The sequence below is a fragment of the Herpailurus yagouaroundi genome, unplaced genomic scaffold, assembly GCF_014898765.1.
Source record: "Herpailurus yagouaroundi ecotype Mexico unplaced genomic scaffold, PumYag 428, whole genome shotgun sequence".
NCBI classification, from domain to species: Eukaryota; Metazoa; Chordata; class Mammalia; order Carnivora; family Felidae; genus Herpailurus; species Herpailurus yagouaroundi.
In genome coordinates, this window is record NW_024412645.1 from 895,712 (window position 1) to 915,175 (window position 19,464).

General features: G+C 48.1%; 1 protein-coding gene across 6 annotated transcripts in view; it reads right to left on the reverse strand.

Annotated features, from left to right (window-relative positions):
• The window catches only part of LIMK2 (LIM domain kinase 2), a 59,418-nt gene that overhangs the window by 10,630 nt on the left and 29,324 nt on the right, over positions 1-19,464 (reverse strand). For 2 of the 6 annotated variants that reach the window (XM_040464052.1, XM_040464047.1), the window contains 7 exons: positions 7,956-8,091; positions 6,895-7,004; positions 6,111-6,299; positions 4,537-4,642; positions 3,993-4,189; positions 1,832-2,018; positions 910-996 (listed from right to left, as the gene is read on the reverse strand). In XM_040464052.1, coding sequence (XP_040319986.1) covers positions 910-996; positions 1,832-2,018; positions 3,993-4,189; positions 4,537-4,642; positions 6,111-6,299; positions 6,895-7,004; positions 7,956-7,973 — 894 coding nt within the window. In that variant the 5' untranslated portion in view covers positions 7,974-8,091. Of the gene's footprint in view, positions 1-909; positions 997-1,831; positions 2,019-3,992; positions 4,190-4,536; positions 4,643-6,110; positions 6,300-6,894; positions 7,005-7,955; positions 8,092-17,352; positions 17,808-18,836; positions 18,847-19,464 lie in introns of those variants that run through there. The other 4 variants (XM_040464050.1, XM_040464048.1, XM_040464049.1 and 1 more) reach the window with 4 other exon arrangements.

Genomic DNA, 19,464 nt, shown 5'->3' on the forward strand with positions numbered 1-19,464 from the left:
TGAACCACAGGAGTACCAACGGAAGGAATGGAACAACTTGGGAGAGGTGGTAAAAACTGTGTAAATGCTCAAGAGATGGCAGTTCTCTGGAAGGCCCCACTCCAGGCTCCCTTAGCAGGGTGTTCAGGTGGTGAGTATAATATCTAGTTGTCCTAAATTGGCCTGTTTTCATGTCCATAACCCCCACTAACTGTAAGCTCCTCTGAACCACATCTCGTTTGTTACTGTATCCCTTGTACCCAGATCATGCTGTCTTTAGTAAATGTTTATTGAATAGGTCATTATGCTGTAATTTAGAAGGGGTAGGATATTCCTCTAGCGCTATTTTCTGCCCAGCTTTTAAGAAAGTGATTCTAAAATAAGTTTCCACCTAGGGGTGCCTGGGTGGCTCAGTCGGTTAAGCGTTGACTTTGGCTCAGGTCATGATCTCATGGTTCGTGGTTCAAGCCCCACATCGGGCTCTGTGCTAACAGCTCAGAGCCTGGAGCCTGCTTTGGGTTCCGTGTCTCCCTCTCTCTTTGCCACTCCCATGCTTGTACTCTGTCTCCTCTATCGAAAAGAAACATTAGGGGTGCCTGGGTGGCTCAGCTGGTTAAGTGTCCGACTTGACTTAGGTCATGATGTCATGGTTTGTGGGTTTTAGCCCCACATCAGGCTCTGTGCTGACAGCTCAGAACCTAGAGCCTGCTTCAGATTCTGTGTCTCCCTCTCTCTGCCCCTTCCCTCACACATTCTTTCTCTCTCTCTCTCCCTCCCTCTCAAAAATAAACATTTTAAAAAAAATAGACATTAATTTTTTAAAAAAAAGTAACAAAATAAAACAAGTTTCCTCCTGAAACCATTATTTAGTAAGATCTACCCTCTTCCAAGAGTGACACCACACTCCTAACCCCTACCCCACCTTTTTACCTCAGTCAGAAAAGTCTTCTGTGTTTCCTCATCACACCGAATTAACTCCTTCATGACCATCACTTTGCCCGTGGCTTTGTGTGTTACCTAGTTACAAGGAGGACAACTATTAGTGGTGCAGAGTTCTGGGGAAATATGTGAAAATATATGCAACTGGCCATCCCATCCCTTGGAAGACATACTGAGCCAGATCAGACTGACAGAATTTATGTGTAGAAGACACAGCATGAGGCAACAGGGGCCTCAAAGGGGAGCGTACCCTCTTTGGAGAACGGGGCATGCATAGAGGGGAGGCAAGAATGCAGAAAAGGGAAGTGAGGAGGCAGGAAGGGACACTGCCAAGCCAAGCAGGGGCTCTGGTTATCTGACAAAGGAGTGAGTCCCTTGGGTGAACAGAAGTCTGGGGACAGTAGGGGTCAGTGCCACAGACATGCACCAGGGAACTAGGTGGGTCAGGGTGAGCTCTCCAGCCCCAATGCCCTGAAAGCTGAGACACATGGCTTACCTGACCCCCCCTCCCAGCTCTCAGCAGAGGAGGAGGAGAGAAAGAGAGAGAGGTTAGTCCCTAAGACTGTTCATCAGGGAGGCAGGAGCCACTCCCCTGTGTGCTCCCTGCAGTATACCCAACACTCAGGCCTCTGGGTACCTAAAAACATCCCTGCCTGGAGATGGCAGGGCCATGGGCAACAACTCATCCCAACCTGGGTCTCCAGGTCCACCAAGCTCACTACAACAGCAACGCTGCCCTTAGGTGGCCTGGGAGGGCAGGAGTGTAGCCCTCACACCATCACCTGCAGCAAGGAAGGGGGCCTGGTGTCCTGCAGGGTATGTATGGGGTGAGACCATGTGGTAAGAGCTCCCCAAAAGAAGGTGAGAGAAGGGTAGGGGGCCGAGAAGCAGACCAGCTGCTGCCTGTGCTCACCTTGATGGCCTGTCCAAAGAAGCCCTTCCCCAGGATCTCCCCATGGATCAGGTCACATGGCCGGAAGATCTGCTGTGAGTAGCTGCTGGAACAGCGGAGGGATTCTGAGCGGCTGATGTCACGGCTAAAGAGCAGGGGCTCCTTTGGGGAGCTGGGGCCAGGGGACTTGGAGATGCTGTTACTGCGCCTGAAGATAAGGAAAGATGAGGGTAGGGATAGGGTAGTCCTCAGAGACTTGCCAGAAAAACCATGGAGGTAGAAACCCCAAAGCTACCTTACCACCCTATCCATTCCAATTTCTGTAGTTCAGGTGCTATGATGAGGGGAAGGAACTCTTATGTCAGACAGACATGCCATTTTGGGGCTACAAACATCAGTAGTTTATTTAAATACAATAAAACCACATTCAAAGCAGGAACCCTATAGTGCTCAATATAGGACAGCACTGTAGGATGGTAACCCACCACTCTACATGCCTGCTTGATTCAAGGTACGGAATTGGGTTAGAGTGGTAGCCTACCACCATCCGAAAAATGACCAAATGGGATTCTGGCTATTTTGCTCATTTTGTACCTGTCTATATTTCCTGAAATTTAAAATAATAAGCATGTATGATTTTTACAGCAATAAAACCAGTGTATTTACATTTTTTTTTATTTTTTTTAATTTAAAAAAAAAAATTTTTTTTTTTCAACGTTTATTTATTTTTGGGACAGAGAGAGACAGAGCATGAACGGGCGAGGGGCAGAGAGAGAGGGAGACACAGAATCGGAAACAGGCTCCAGGCTCTGAGCCATCAGCCCAGAGCCCGAAGCGGGGCTCGAACTCACGGACCGTGAGATCGTGACCTGGTTGAAGTCAGACGCTTAACCGACTGTGCCACCCAGGCGCCCCTGTATTTACATTTTTAAAAGCAGCCAGTAATAATAATGGTTGATAACTCTTACCGACTTCCTGAAGGACAAGAAAGGTTGAAGTCCACAGCACTGCAGGTGAATTACAACCCTGCAAACTTCTCTCCAGCACATCTTCCTGTTCCATTTGGGCTACCCAGAAAGGACCACACACAGGCTTCTCAACTCTTGCTCTTTTGCTCTGCCTTCCACCAACTGTGCCCACAGAAGCACACAAGGTGTGCTGCCTTCTGCAGTATGGCCCTCCAGAGATCTGAGCAGTCCCTAGCCACCCCACATCTTCCTGCTTCCAAGCCATGTTCTCAGGCCTTCTCTGCCCTCTGGCACCTCGCCTCTACCAGCTCACTCGTTCTGAGGCCACAAAGACAGCCAGAAGTGCATGCCCAGAAATCTGTGGGGAGGACCCTGTTTCCAAAGATGCCAGTCAAGGGCCCTGAGTGATTCAGTCTGTTTGATCAGGAGGGCGGATAAAGACCTGACTCCTAATGATACTAACAACACCTCACATTGAGTTAGTGCTGACCCTGTGATGTCACTGTGCCACTTTGCATTCCTTTCCACACTGAATCCTTACATAAAGGATTGTCCTTACATAAAAGACAGCCACCTTTGTCTTAGAACTCCACTTTATAGATGCAGAAACAGAGGCTTAGAGACATGAAGTGATGTGTGAAGGGAGGGAGCTCAGCTCAAAAGCATGGTATGGGTGTGTCTGCCTAGAGAGCCACTGCTCCAGACTCCTGTTCTTTCAGTCTCCCTATTTGGCACCTGTATCCAGGGTGATTGCTCCCTCCCCATGGACTTGGAACTATGAGGTTTTGATTGTTGGTCCCTCAAATCTAAAACAGCTTGCATCCATCTCTTGCTTTACAGTTTTCAGTGTTCTTACTTCCACTTATTAATTCTTTCTGTGCCCCAACTCCAGCCTCTGAACCCCATGCTTTACCCATGGGCCATGCTGTCCTTTGGGGGTCAGCATTTCTGCCTCCTGAGTTCAGCTCAGAAGTTCAGTGGACAGAGCCGACTCTCTGGTTTCTAACAAAACCTGGCAGACAGCTGGGTCAGATCATGTACAGGCCCTGGCTGTGAACTGTGATCCCTATGGGGAGAGCTGGGTCAGCACAATCCTCATGGCCCATCTCTGGCCAGCGGGTTTCCTTCCTAACTCTGCTGGCCTCCCAAAGTCAGCTCAGCCTCATCTGAAGGATAGGCATGGGTCAGAATGGAATCAGGGTGGGAGGCAGCACCTCAGAGAGCGTCTCCTTAGTGTTCCTTCCAAATTCTCCTTGGTGTCCAAGGTGCTGAGAGTCGGGGAGTGTCCAGCATTCTGCATGCGGGGAGAGAGCCGTGCATCCAGCCGCAGCTGGTCCAGGCGCTGGGAGACGGGGTCATGTTCAATCAAGAGCTGAAGCGTCTGGCTTGTCTTGCTAATCGCATCCTCTACCTGTAGCCAAAAGCAGTGTAAGGCTGGCTCCCACAGGCTGCCCCATCCCAGGCCACCCACTGTCAGCCCACATAATTTTAGCACAGTATGGCCAATGCTCAAGTTGGCTAATGGTGGCCTCTAGCTGCCAGTAGCCCCAGTGCCCTCTCACTGGCATCCTGTCAGATATCCCATCTGTCAGGCCATCCCTACTGCCCTGAGAATGTGCCAGGCTGACACAGGTCATCAGTGGTCACAGGCTCAGTGGCAAGACTGGGGGTGGAGAAAGGTAAAGGTCCATAGCTTGATCTCCCAGAGGGTCTATACCATGTTCCACCCCCACAAGACAGACTGGACACACACTGTACCTCTTCCACTCGGAGTGTGCGGACAGGGGTCCCATTGATCTCCAGGATGCGGTCCCCGGGGTGGATGGCATTGCGGTTGTTGGGACTGATGTGCATCCGGTTGACCCTGGGCCAGACAAGAGTTGAGGCAGGAAGAAGGCATCCTAAAATTGTGCTTGACCAATTTTACTTGTATAGGAAGGTTCACCATGCCCCAGGCCCCTACATGCCTGCAAGGCCCAGACAACTCACAGGGGAAATGCAACACCCTTTACAAGATGCCTCATCTCAGTGAAGGGCACCCCCACTCACCCAATGGCCTAAGCCAGAGCCTTGGATGGCATCTCCCCTATCCGGAGTTCTCTCACTGCTCCACAACCCTTACCATCTTCGAGAATCCTGCCTTCACTTCATCATCATAGTTACCAACATTTCTCACCTGGATCTTTCAACAGAACTGGTCCCTGGTCTCTACATCTGTTCTAGATTTCAGCTCAGGTCACAATCCCAGGGTCATGGGATTGAGCCCTGTGTCAGTGTGGAGCCTGTTTAAGATTCTCTCTCTCCCCCTCTGCCCCTCTCTCCCAGCTTGCACATGCCCTCTCTCTCTAAAAAGAACCTCTGGTCTAGACAGATATCTCAATGAACTAAAGAAGCTCAATCACCTCTGTTCTTCAAAAAAACTACCCATCACCAACACCATTGCTGATGTTTAAGTTTTTATTAACACCACCCTCTACATTTCCAGGCTTGCTCCTCTTCCATCCAACATCCATGCCAGCAATCCCTCTAGAACGTTAACCTGGTTGTATCACCTTGTTGCTTATCCCTTAAAAGACCTGCTGAGTGTTCATAATCCAGGCCCTATATAACTTAATAGCCCCCTTTTCTGGCTATTCCCAACCACCTAATTTACACCAGACACAATCACAGACTCCCACCTCTGCCCTGAACACAATTTCCTCCCATCTTCATCTAATGAGGTTTTAGTGCAGATCTCAACTCTTGGTGACTTCCCCAACCTTAATACCTCTCACCTGTACTGCAAGCACCTAGTAAGTGCACAATCGCTATTTATAGGGTTGGCAGCCATAGATTCCTCATTGCTGGTATTAGACGAACACAGGCTCTTTCCCCATCTGGTCTCTGGCCTGGACCTAGGATGAAGTCTTAACCTCTTTCTCCTCCATCCTCCATTCACTCAACCAACAGAACAATAATCAATGAACATATACTACATGCCAGATACAGTTCCAGGACCTGGATATACAGTACTGAACAAGATTAAGTTCCAGAAGGAACTTGTTGGGAGGACAGATGATAAACTAATACACATAATCAAGCCAGATAATTTCAAAGAACAAACGTTATCTGAAACTTGACACATGAAAGGTGAGGGGTTCTGTCATTAAGTATCTTGTGGGAAGCAGCCTAGGCAGAAGGAAGAGTAAGTGCCAAGGCCCAGGTGCAGTTACAGCACAGTGAGCTCCAGGACAAAGATATGAGATGTGGGTGAAGAGAACTCTGCACCCCTTGAGGCCCATCTATGGACTCTGTGTAAGGACTCCTGCTTCTGGGGTTCTCAAAATACTCACTCTTTTACTTGCACAGTGGTGGCATAGTTGGAGCAGGCACTTTCCACAGACACAGAGAAGCCCCGTCTGCCCTCCGTGGTGGCTGGCATGGAGATATGTGTGACAGAGTAGGGCAGCTGGTCCTGAACAGACTCCGTGGAGAGTCTCTCAAACATGGGTGCCAGCACCACCTCATTGTGGCACTTCCCACTAGCAAGAGGAACATAAAGATGGTTAAGATCCTGGAGACCCACCTGGAAGCCCCCAGTAACCACTGTACCATGTGGCTTCAAGCAATAGTACCCACAATCCCACTATTACCATCCTTGCCATGATTCCAGTTGGTTGCTCAGAAAGAAGAGCCCAGGGTCTCTGGGGTAGGCTGGAAGTGGGGGTGAGATGGCCTGGGTTCTCTTCACTCTGCCTTTGATTCACAGTGAGAACCCAGCCCTCTTCTCCATTTTGGGCCTCAGCCTGACTTCTTTGCCAACTGAGGCAATTGCGCAAATGAACTCTAAGGGGCCTTTGCTTTTAATTTTCTGGGATCCTTCTCTGAGAGCACCTTCTGAGCCATTCTCTCCCTCTGGGAAGACTGCAGCACAAAGTGTCATTATTCTCACGGTCGGTAAGGACAGAGGGCAGAGAGATGTTACTTGTCTTGCTTACAGATTACAGAGCTGGTTATAGGCATTGCTGGGATAGGAATCCAGTGCTCTGATATCCCAGTACTGTTTCTGCCCAACTTGCACTGCCATCTGTTCCTCTCTCTTGACTGCTCTTGTAGGGGAGAGGGACACCATCTTACCAGTAAAGGGTGGCATGCTGCACCAGAGCATATGCATCCCCATCCTCGATGATCACCTTGCAGCTCATACAGGCAAAGCACTCTGGGTGGTACTTGAACTCCCCGGCCACCTGTGAGCAGGTGGGGAGAAGGGTAGACAGATGACAGATGGAGGAAGTGAATTGTCACTGTTGCTGGAAGGTAGGGGTGGGTGAGTGACCTCTTAACTGACTGAGACACCCAGGCACCCCTAGAGAGACCTCTAATTAAGGATCTATAGGTCCTTTGCACAACTCTGCCCCAGAGCTTCCAGAGGACAAGTCAGATTGGTGCCTCTCTGTCATTTCTGAGATTACAAAAACTGTTTTGGTTCTAGCCAAGTCCCCAGAAGTCATCATCCTCACTAGAAAGACACATAGCTCCTCAACACAGAGTTGGAAAATCCATGATTGGGCTTAAAGCCCTTTTCTGAAGCAGGTAGTGGAGGTGGAACCTCTCTCTATCAGCCCATTCCAGGGTCTCCTTTTCAGATTCCCTCTACACAACGTGGGTGTATTCTCCTCTCAACCTGTAATGCTCTCCTTCGAGGACTTTATCCATTGAATTAAGTCTCTGCCCTGCCCGCCCACCCACCCATTCCCAATATTGGACTGTTCAGTTTTGTTTTTTTTTTTTTACCTTAAAAAAAATGTTTATTTATTTGTTTTGAGAGAGAGAGACAGAGAGAGCACACATGCTGGGGAGGGGCAGAGAGAGAGAGGGAGACGGGAGAATCCCAAGCCATAGATTAAGCTATTAAGCACAGAGCCTGATGCAGGGCTCGAACCCACAAACCATGAGATCATGACCTGAGCCGAAATCAACAGTTGGACACTCAACCTACTGAGCTACCCAGGTGCCCCTGGACTGTTAAGTTTTTAAGGGAAGGATCCTACCTGGCACTTAATTGGTACTCAACAAACATCTGTTAAGTGAAGAAATAAAAGGGGAGGCCTTGGCTGATGGAAGACTAGAAGATGAAAGGCCATGGGAAACCAGAGGAGCTATCAATGGACTCTGATGACTGAGAGGGACTCACTCACCATGACAGGCCCTGTCATCAGCAGAGAACACCCATGGCAGAACTCCCCAAACTTCCCCCAGTAGTCCTTGTGGCAATAAAGCTTCCCATCCTTCTCATAGTACCAGTTGGTGAGGGAATCCTGGCATTCTGAGCACCTGAAAGGCAAGACAAGAAAAAATTGTTGTGGATCCCTGGAACCAGGCTACATAGGCTGCCTCTGGCTCCCAGGTCTAACAACAAAATGGACAGACTTTTCCTTGATCCAAAGCCAGGATGGAGGAAAGTTACAGTTTACTGCCATCTCCCCAAAGGAAGCTGATTCAGAATAAAGAAGATCCCAGAAACCAGTTCTGTATTGTCTGCCTAACCTGGTAGACCAGTGTCTGTTTATTAATTTTTTTTAACGTTTTTGTGTCTTGAAGCCCTCAGAGAATCTAGTAAGAATCAAGAAGCTGCTCTTGGAAAAAGGCATGTACAAGGAAAATGTACATATTATTTAGGTATGGGTGTGTGTGTGTGTGTGTGTGTGTGTGTGTGTGTGTAGGTCTGAAGCCTAGTCATGGCCCCAGCTAAGAACCTCTGTTCTAGATTTCAGCTCAGGTCACAATCCCAGGGTCATGGGATTGAGTCCTGTGTCAGTGTGGAGCCTGTTTAAGATTCTCTCTCTCCCCCTCTGCCCCTCTCTCCCAGCTTGCACATGCCCTCTCTCTCTAAAAAGAACCTCTGGTCTAGACAGACATCTCAATGAACTAAAGAAGCTCAATCACCTCTGTTCTTCAAAAAAACTACCCATCAGCAACACCATTGCTGATGTTTAAGTTTTTATTAACATCATTAACATGTAGCATTCTTGTGAAAAAATTATGCTAAGCATTAAGAAACAATCAGGCAAATCCAGAATGTGGGTCATTCTAAGACTACTGTTCTTGACTCTTCCAAAAAGTTAATGTCATGGGGAAAAAAAGGTACAGGGATTAAAAAAGCCTAGAGACACAGCAACCAAATGCAGCACCTAAACCTTGGATTCAATTCTGGATTGAAAAAGAAAGCAGCTATGACTGTCATTTTTGGAACTGAGGAAACTTGAATTTGGGCTATATATTATACTGTGACATTACTATCCATTTTCTTAGATGTAATAATGATACCTTGGTTAGATAGAAGAATTCTTAGAAGAAACATATTAGAGTAAGGGTGAAAGTCAAGATATCTACAACTTACTTTTACATAGTTCAGCAAAAAATAAAATACATCATGTGTGTACATAGTTAAAGAGAAAGTGGCTTAAAGTTAAGTCTGGGTGAAGGATATATATGGGTGTTCTTTGAACATTTCCTTCAACTCTTCTATGTATTTGAAATTTTTCGAAATAAAATAATGGGCGGGGGGGGGGGAGGAACAAAATTCCACTAGCACTGTGCAAGATATACATGTTAGACTCCACAGCTCCTTTCCCCTCCAATTACCTGGTTGTAAAGCTCCACCCCCTCAGTCAGGCTGGGTGTGTTTTCAGACCAAGTTTGCACAAGATAAGCATTTCTGAACCTCCCAGCACCCAGAGCTAAGGGCTCCCTGCCCTTGGGAGCCCATGCCACCTCTTTCTTTCCAGTGAAGACTCTATTCTTGTTGTCAAGGCTTCACACCACCCTTCACTGGCCAAATCCTTGCTTCTGAGAGGCAGGATGGAGTGGCCTCTTAGTGTGACTCCTGATCCTGCCACTTACTAGTTAGCTCATCTTGGGGAAGTTACTTTACTCCTCTGACCCAGTTTCCTCATCTGTCAAATGGACTACTGTGGAAAGGAAATAACATGTACCAAACTATATATAGTTTATATAAAAGGCTAAGTACAGTAGGAACTCATGAAGTGTTAAACTGCTATTAAAGATGATGATAATGGTAGCTGCTCACACTATTTGCCATTTTTCCTCCACTAGCTGGGTAGCTTTGGACTTCTCTCAGTTCTTCCTCCTTGACAAAATGTGACTAATAGCACAGTACTACAAAGAACACCGTGAAGACTAAATGAGCTAATGTATGAGGAAAGCCTTTTGCAAACTGTGAAGAGCGGAACTAGCTGTATTATTACAGCATCTTGCTAGGCACTGCAGATATAAGAGATAGATATACAAGGTTCCCTACTACAATTTCCAAGAGCTTATAATGGGCTGGGGAAGAGAAAGTCTAAAACAAAACTTAATTAACAATGAAAGGTGAGAGGTCACAATGGGTGCTACTACTACTGGGCACTGCAGGAGGGAGGAGGGAGACCAGAATGAGTTGAAGCAGCTATGGAAAGCAACTGAGCCAGGAAGGTCTAGAGAAGCAGGACCCTGAGAATCACTCTTTATGGAGTGTCCACGTCTCTCTGGATGTTTAACACTGATGGCTTCTGCCATCAGTCATCCCCATCCTGTAGCATCTCCTACTTGTTTTTTGTTTTTTTTTTTAATGTTTATTTATTTTTGAGAGAGACAGAATGCATGCAGGGGAGGGGCAGAGAGAGAGGGGGACAGATGATCCAAAGAAGCCTCTGCACCGACAGCAGCAAGCCCAATGTGGGGCTCAAACTCACAAACTGCGAGATCATGACCTGAGCCGAAGTTGGACGCCACCCAGGTGCCCCTCTCCTACTTGTTTTATGGACGCTGAACTTAAGGGACTTGAGAGCCAGACACAGCATGAAGAGTATGGATATGAAATACCTAGAATGGTACAGTGTGAACCATTAATTCTAGGAGGCAAAGGGGGAAGACCTGTTCTGGACATGCAGCTCAAATTCCTCTCAATGTAAAAGGCACGCTGGATGAGCTCTGAATTGGGAAGAGGCCTGGTTCAAGTTCTTGGGAGCTACAGGCTCTTGGACAAGGCCCTTTCTTTCTCCAGGTATAGTTTCTCCACCTATAAAATGAAGGAATTAGACTATACCCACATCCCCTTAATTCCATGCATATCTTTCCCTAGATGATCTAAAGTTCCAATCTCTGAACTACCACTTACCACCTAAGTGATCTTGGGCTGGCTGCTTCATTTCTCATTTGTGAAATGAGACAAAGGGCATCATCATCACCTATATTCAGGGTAGCAGTGCGGACATTAAATCCAGTTCTGAATGACTGTGAGGAGCACTAGGAGCAGGGACTTCCTTCTTGCCTCCCAGCTTCTGACTTGAAGCTCCTAGGTACCTATCTTTCTCCTTCATTAGAGTGTGAGTTCCCTGAGGACAGGAACAGTGTCCCATTTACTGTTGGTAGACTAAGCACCTAACAAAGAGCCCAGCACAGTAAGCCCTAGCAGAGGTTTCCAAACCGAAAATGGTGGGAGTGTCAAGAACCAGCAATCCAGGTGGAAGCACAAACATTCTGTGGCTCACGGTCAGCAGGTCCTGCCCTTCTGCTGTCTGCAATGGAGAGAAGCTGGTGCACACGTTATTTGCACCCAAATGCAGGCCTGGGCCCTGTTACACCCTCTCAATGGTATGTGTGCTGCAGGGCACAGGAGTACCAGAACATGTCCTCCTTTCCACTGCCAATATTCTGCTTTTGTTTGTTGCAGGTAGCCCTGGCCAGGCCCAGGAGAGTGGGGAGAGAAACGAGTGCAGACATGCAGGAGAGAGCCACGCCAGACTTCTGGGAAGAACACCTGCCTGGAGAGCGACATCACCAAGGCACACCATGTGTCAGGGAATGCCTTTGAAGGGCATGGCCAGAGAAACAGCCAAAGTTGGCTGACACAGGTATGTCTGAATAATAGGAAGGTGAACAGCTGATAGGAGGGCTGGTTGTGGGTCCCTAAGCTGTTTTGTCACAGAACACAATTGGTTCTCAGGTCACCCGAGTGGTAGACTTAGAGTCCTAGCTTAGATATTAAGAACAATTACTGTCGACTGTTACTTAAATGCCAACCCCATATTCTGGGCACTCTATGAGGTGCCTTACTTATATCCTGGCCACATCCTGCAAAGTGATAGGATTATCCCTGTCTTATAGAACACTGAAAAGCAGAGTCAAGTCACTTGTGCAAAGTTGCCTGACACACACAGGATGGAGCTAGAGTCTTAACCTATGTGTACTTGGCTATGAAGCCATTTCCACTAGACTACATCACCTGAGCACCTGAGTAATGCAGCACATCTACTAAGCTGGGCCTCAGGATTTGCATCTGTGAAAATGAGAGCTCAAGTCCCCCTGAGTGTTAACACTTTGTGAGGGCTTCCCCTTAAATCCAAGTACTGAATTTAAATGGCACAATGATTCTCCTTCTTCCTTTAGTCCACAGCATTGTTCCCCAGCAGTCTCTGCCTTTTTAAGAAAAGAATCCATGGGGCACCTGGGTGGCTCAGTCTGTTAAGTGTTGGACTTCAGCTCAGGTCATGATCTCCTGGTTGGTGGGTTTGAGCCCCACATTGGGCTCTGTGCTGACAGCAGAGAGCCAGCTTTGGATCCTCTTGTCTCCCTGTCTCTCTCTGCCCCTCCCCAACTTGCGCTCTCGAGTTCTATCTCTCAAAAAGTAAATAAACATTATGGGGTGCCTAGGTGGCTCAGTTAAGCGTCCGACTTCGGCTCAGGTCATGATCTCACAATGTGCAGGGCGTTTCCTGGTTCGAGCCCCGCATCGCGTGGGTTCGAGCCCTGCTGTCAGCACAGAGTCCACTTCAGATCCTCTGATCCCCTCTCCCTGTCCCTCCCCTACTTGTTCTCTCTCTCTTTCAAAAATAAACATTAAAAAAAAAAAAGAAAGAAAGAAAAAAGTAAATAAACATAAAAATAAAAAGAATCCAAAACACACTCTGGAAATGTAAGGTGCTACCCCCAAAACGCCCCCCTCAGATTGTTAGAGGCTATGGCCACGATATGTTTCTCCCAAAGCCAAGCCTTTTTTATTGCAGTTTTCAATTTTTGAAAGTTTCAAGTGAATGTCAAAATCTGCCCTAGCAGCAGGTTGCCCAAGGGCATTCAGCTTGGAGGTAGTGGAGCTGGTGGTGGAACCCTAAATAGAGGTCTGAGGTATCAGACCCTCTCCTGAGCAACCAGAGGGAACAGAGCTGAAACCCTCCAGTCAGGGGAGATCACAGACAGGTCCACATGTGTTGAGGATAGCCGACAACCTTGAAAATTCCTCTCCCAAAGCACTATGGTCAGTTCAGTGGGCAGCTCAGATCCAAACTAAGGGCCTAAAAAAATTTAAAAAATTTAAAAAAAAAAGACTTTATTTTTAAGTAATTTCTACACTCAATGTAGGGTTCAAACTCACAACCTGATCAAGAGTCATATGTTCCACTGACTGAACCAGTTAGTGGCCCCAAACTAAGGACTTATGAGTCAGTAGGGAACACAGTTTAAAAAAAAAAAAAAGAAAAAAGAAAAAAAAAGATAATCAGGTTGAAATTCTCAAAATAACTCTTTCAAGATCTGGGTCCACATTCTTTCTTTGTCATTTACTATCTGTGTCACTTCAAGCCAGTTACTTTAGGACTCTGGGCCATAGTTTCCTTATTTGTATACCAGTGATGATAAAACCTCACCAGTTTATGAAAATTATGTACAGATGCTCAAGCAGGTGCCCAGTAAATGTCCATTTCCCTCCCTCCCCTCTTTAACTTGAGAACAGCAAGGGCAAAAGTAGACAGACTCTTTTCCCTCCTGTGCCTAAGCAATATGGATCTGCATCTTGGCCTGGAACCAAACAGATTTCTGTGAGTAAAGAAGGTCCTAAAATTAATCATTTATCTAATAAATTAGAAAACATTTATTATTATCAATTACTATCAATTAGGAAATAGTTACTGTGCATCTAGGATGTGCAAGACCAAACAGGCAAGGTGCTGTGCAGGGAGAGGCCAAGTGAGATAAGACATAATAAGCCCAGCCCTCACTCACATGCAAATTTTTCAGACCAAATGTTTACAGGTAATATTTCAACCTTATGTGGTTGAAGTAGTCACTATTACAGTAGATTTACACAAGTTAAAGAAAAAGCCCACCATGGGGTACCTGGGTGGCTCAGTCACTAAAGCATCCGACTCTTGATTTAGGCTCAGGTCATGAGCTCACAGTTTGTGACTTCAAGTCCCGCATTGGGCTATGCACACTAACAGCACCAAGCCTGCTTGGGATATTCTCTCCTCTCTCTCTGCCCCTCCCCCTCAAAATAAATAAACAAACTTAAAAAAAAAAAAACAAAAAAAACACAAGCCCTCCCATGTCCTAGTAAAGGTCCGTTGGATGCTCATCGTTAGCCTCCTGAATGAGCACAGACTGTTGGGGAGAAGCTGTTTCTAGACCCTTGCCTCTGAGCTCTGACTGGGCTAAAAAGGGAAAATGGACAGGTCTCTGTGCCACAGCCTGAGGGTACTGTGACCAGGGATGCCAACTCTCCCCCAGGCACAGAAGGGTGGATGTAACAGGCACCTACAGATACTGGCCCATCAGAGCCCAGTCTCCTACCACTAAAGATCCCTTTATTACTCTTCCTTCCTGTAGACTCCGTAGACTGAAACAGGTTGTCAGTGAAGCTGTAATTATTATAGACTATGATGCTATCCTGCTTAAAAAAAATTAACCAAACACATAACAAGCCTCTGATCAGCAAGAAGTGTTACCAGAGTGCGTTGATCCAGTTCCAACCAAAAGCCAGGAAACCTGTAGATTCAAGTAATTTGTGCAGTCATACTGAAGTTAAGGGTAGAGCCTCCATGATTAGTAAAAAAATGGAAAAGAGCCTGTGTGTCTTTGAGGAGCCACATGACTTGCGGAGTTGTAGGAATCATTCACCTGATCCAAGTCCTTCACTTTTTAGACGAGGAGTCAGGACCTAAGGCAGCTGCCAAAAAGTTACTGCTAAGCTGGGAAGAGTTAAGAATAATTTCTCCCTTTAAACACAGGTTGCTTTGGGATACAAAGATGCACCTATTCTCTTTAAGAGACAGTGTGTAAACCAAACCCATTAAATCAATGTTAGACATTAAGGGAAATTCTATAAAAAGAAAAATCCTTTAAAGATGTCAGACAAAAGTCACTCCTTAATTTACCTCTTCTGTAAATTCCAATTTGAGACATTTTCTTACTTGGAAGCACACCAAAACTGTATCTCCCCCTTCACACTAGTGGCACTCTGCTGAGGGCAGTCTGTCAGGTAGGGGTGTATAGGGTACAGAAATTACATTCTTCATTCCCTGCTCCCTCTTCCCTCCCTTGTGCATTGTCACGCCTGATCATGTCCCCATGGAATCTGGTTGCATCACTTTCCTGCAACCACAGCCCTAGTCCAGTGGACTTTGTACTCCCCCAGAGACTTGAGGTCAAGGACTTAATTTGTTTCACAGAATCTGGCAAGGTTGTGTTCAGGGAGTCTAGGAAGCCCAATCCTATGCTCTGCAGAGGAGGAACTGAGGCCCAGGAAGGGGACTGGCACCAGGTCAGAAAGGAGCCCTTGAGAATGCCCTGTAATAAGGGAGGGGGCTGATGGTAGAAGCGATTTTCTGACCAGTGACAGTGGTGATCAATTAGACTGATACCTGGGAAAGCAGAAAGTCTGGGTGGTCCCTCCTGTGGGGCACAGAGCCCTGAGTGTTGGCTATCTCTTCAGAAGTGGCTCCAGAAATGTAGCCCCTCATCGGGGGAGGTGGGAGGGTCTAAAGCGAGTCAGTAACCCCCTGACTCCAGCTGGACAAATAAGAACTGGGGCAGAGAGAGGGTAGTCAGGTTCCACAGAGGCATGGAGACAGAGCAAGACAAAGGACAGGTGGGACCTGGGTAGCATCAGTGTCATGACCCTCAAAGGTCCAGGTTGAGAGTTCATTATCTGCTTTAGCTCCTGAGTTGTGTCTTGTCCCGAGATTAAAAGGGGCACAGCATTCCTGGCTCCTAAGGGAACAACCCCTCCCCTAAACTGCCTTTCCAGGATTAAGAGTAAGAGGGATTAATGAGGCTCTGGCTAAAGTAGTGGCTATTTCAAACATTTGGCATCTTGATTCCACATGGTAAAACCTGCCTCCTAAACTCAAGATCAATTCCCATTGGCTCTTCAGAAAAGAATCTCTGCCATCCCTCCGATGTTCCAGGCAACCTATGGGGGCCCTTTCTGGATTCCCTCTGCTGGGAGAGAAAAGCAAATCTGAGACAGCCCTGGGGGGAGGTGCGAGCAGAGGAAGGTGCCTTTTGAAGGATGAAACAAACTCAGGAATACGACAAAGGCTGGCCAGAGAGACCCCACATGTTAACTCTGTTGAAAGTGGTTGCCTCTTCAGTAAAATGGGGATACTTAATGACATTAGGTTTTGAGAGAATCAAAGGATAAAGCGCCTAGGAGGGTGCCTGGAAGAGTCAGCCCTGAAGGCCAAGTTCTCTTCCCCCTCCCCCATATCCAAAGGCTTCCCATCACTCAACCAGGGTCCAGTAATTCCCTGAAACCACATGGTATTCTGCTTTTTTGCTCAGGGCATGGCCACCTGACTAGTATCCCAGCAGCAAGGTCTGGGCATGAAGCTGGATTGGGGAAGCCAAAAGGGAGAAGTCGACCAGGACCACTGGTGAGGGGGAGGCAGCCCTTGGAACAACAGGCTGCTCCCAAAGAATGAAAACAAGCCCCACCCCAGCCAGGAATGGCTCCATTCAAGAAGGGACCCGGAGGGCCAGAAACCCCCTGGGGAGTTTCTGTTGGAGGTAGGGTGGGGCAGTGAGCAAAGAAAGGCAGGTCAGAAGTAGAAAGTTTCTACACCTCCGAGAAGCCCCATAGAAAAAGGCCCCCAGAAGTCTCAGGCCTGGGGACCTGACCTGCATGGGGCAGGGGTGGGGTGGGCTAGCCTGAAGCTAGCCAACTGCCCCAGTCTTGGAAGCACCTGCCCAGGCCTTTCCTTAGCAACTGTACTCACCTGAGAGCTCAGAAACCCTTAAAGCCAGAGGCAAATATGCCTGCCATTAATAGAAAAAGCGTTTATAGAGCGCCTACTGTGTACTAGGCTGCCCACACCCAGGTTTTGCCAGCTTCTTCCATGCCGTTTGGCAAAACCTGCCCATCCTGCTTGTTGAGGCAAATTCCTGGCAGACAGCAAGGCCTGCAGGTAAGACATGTGAGAGCTGGAAGAAAGCACCCCATTTGTGCTCTTCCCCCGGAAGCAGTAACACCAAGAACAGGCAGGGTCAGCGGCATCTTTTGGAGGCTCTTTCAGGTGTGCCTGGGAAGGAAGGAGAGCCGGAATTCCCCAAGAGCTTCCATCTGGGCATATCCCTCACCTCACCATTCCTAGACCATGGTGGGAGCCTTCAGCAGGCCTATTCTGCTTGGGAACAGCTTCTACTAGCTTCTGCCTGACAGAACCGATGGTCAAAGGATTAGTGAAATCTGAGGCCTCTGCCCTTCCCTCAGGACCAGGGGCCAGAAGAGGAGATGGAAAAGGGACTCTGAGCCCAACTCACCGAAAGGGGTCTCTGGAGGTGAAGTAAGCCGGGACGGACAAGTAACTCCCCATCTTCTTCCCACACCAGATAAACAAGCTCAGCTGCAAACCCGTCTGGGAGTGCCTCAGGCTGGCTGCAGACGGCCACCATGACAGGCCCAGGGCTCCCGGCACCTCTGGCTGCGGGCGGTCTGCCCAGCGCTCACCTCTCCCTCCGGAGCAGCCGAAGGGGCGTGAGGACTCCGGGCCACTTGCCCCCTGGCAGATTCCCGCAGGGGCTCATGGCTGGGATGGCTCCTCCCCAGTTCTCGGAAGCTCCAGCAGACGCTGGGGACTCCGGGAGAACCACCTCTCTGCAGAGGCTATACACACACACACACACACACACAGACAGGGATTCTTGGGCAGGGGCCGGTGACTAGCTAAGAAAGAAGCGCTGCTGTCAAGTTAGCCTTCTTCTTCGGTCCCTCCCCTGATGAGGGAGGGAGGGAGGAAGAGGAGGGGCTCCTCGCGGAACCGAGGTGTGTGGTTGGAGCAGCTATTAGGAAATAGACCTTGCAGGCAAGGGGTGGAGCTGGGCTGGAGGGAGGCTGCAGACTAGCGCCATAGACAATAACCAGGATTGGCTAAGCGTCCATCCCTGAACTTGGGGAAGGGCAGGGCAAGAGAGAGAGAGCCCATCTGCCCCCAAGTGTCCCTAGCCTGAGGAGTTGCCCAAAGTATAGTAACTCTGCTCGGAGGTGAAGCAAAACAAACATACCAACTCCAGGCCAAGCCACGCCTCCCCTCAAAAGGGGTGGGTGGGGGATGGTCTCTCCGGGTTGGAGAGACAGATCTAGAGACCCAGGTCCAGAGAACTACCCTCTAGGTTTTGTGCTCTGGGCTGGCATCTACTGGGTCCTAGTGTTAGGGTCCCCATTCATCCCTTCCCTCTGCCTGGCCTGAGGACAGCCCCCAGGGCTAGCCAATGGGGGCTGCCATTCCACTTCTGGGCAGAGCTGTGCTGGGAAAGAGGAAACAAGGCCTGGAGTGGTCACTGACACCTGACATTTCTCCATGTAGCAAGCACTGTGTAAGCACTCTCTTATTTCTCCGAGATGGGAATTACCTCTATAAACAAGGAGATAGAGGTTGAGAGATTAGCTAACTAACTCAGGCCAAAATACTAGTCAGTGGCAGGGCTGGGATTTAAATGTAGGCCCTTGTGAGAGCTCCAGAGCCAGAGCTCTGAGGCTGGAGCTTATTGAGGGGAAATAGCTCCCTCAAAGCCCTTCTGCAAGTAGGAGACAGCATAGGGACTAGAGCCCAGATCACCTGTCACCCCTTTTTCATTTATTCTTTCATTGCCAGAATGCCATCCATTGGCCTTGGTGGGCAGTGGCACTTTTTCCATTGTGTCCATGGTAACCAAGCTTCTCAAACAGAAAAATGAGGCATGACGGAGGACAAGGCTGGGAGTGCCTGTGGGGATGATGGGCCTTAGTATCTGGAGTGGTGGTCTGGCTGAAGAGCACTGGCTGAGGGGATGACCAAAACATAGCCCACCGTTGGGAAAGCCTCTTGTTCCCCTGAATGCAGGACTGTGAGGGGAAAAGCAAGGTTGCTAGATTGGGACACATCCAGACCCCACTGCTGGACTTGAGGGAGTGACAGTAGCTCTCTCCCACCAGGCACACATTCCTCTCCACTGAAGTCACCCTATCACCGTGACAGGAAAGTCTGTGGCAAAGGTGGTGGCTGGATTACAAGGGAACCTTTTCCCATTCCTCTATTGATTGGATACACGGGTAACAATGAATGTGATAAAACAGATTGCGTTTGCACCCTGTAATAAGCTACCATTTATTAAACACTTAGTTCCTAGCTCTGTATTAAGAGCTCTGCATCTTTCAACTATCATACTTTAATTACCAATATATGGGTATAGATGTTACCCCCATTTACCAGATAAGGAAACTGAGGTTCTGAAGGGTTATATCACTAGTCTGAAGACAAACAGCTAGTAAGTGGTATAGCTGGGTTTCAAAACCAGTAAGTGTGACTTACTGGTCACTTACAGGGTCAGGACACCTTTTCTGTAAAGGGCCAGAGAATAAATATTTTAGGCTTTGCAGGTCTACACAATTATAGA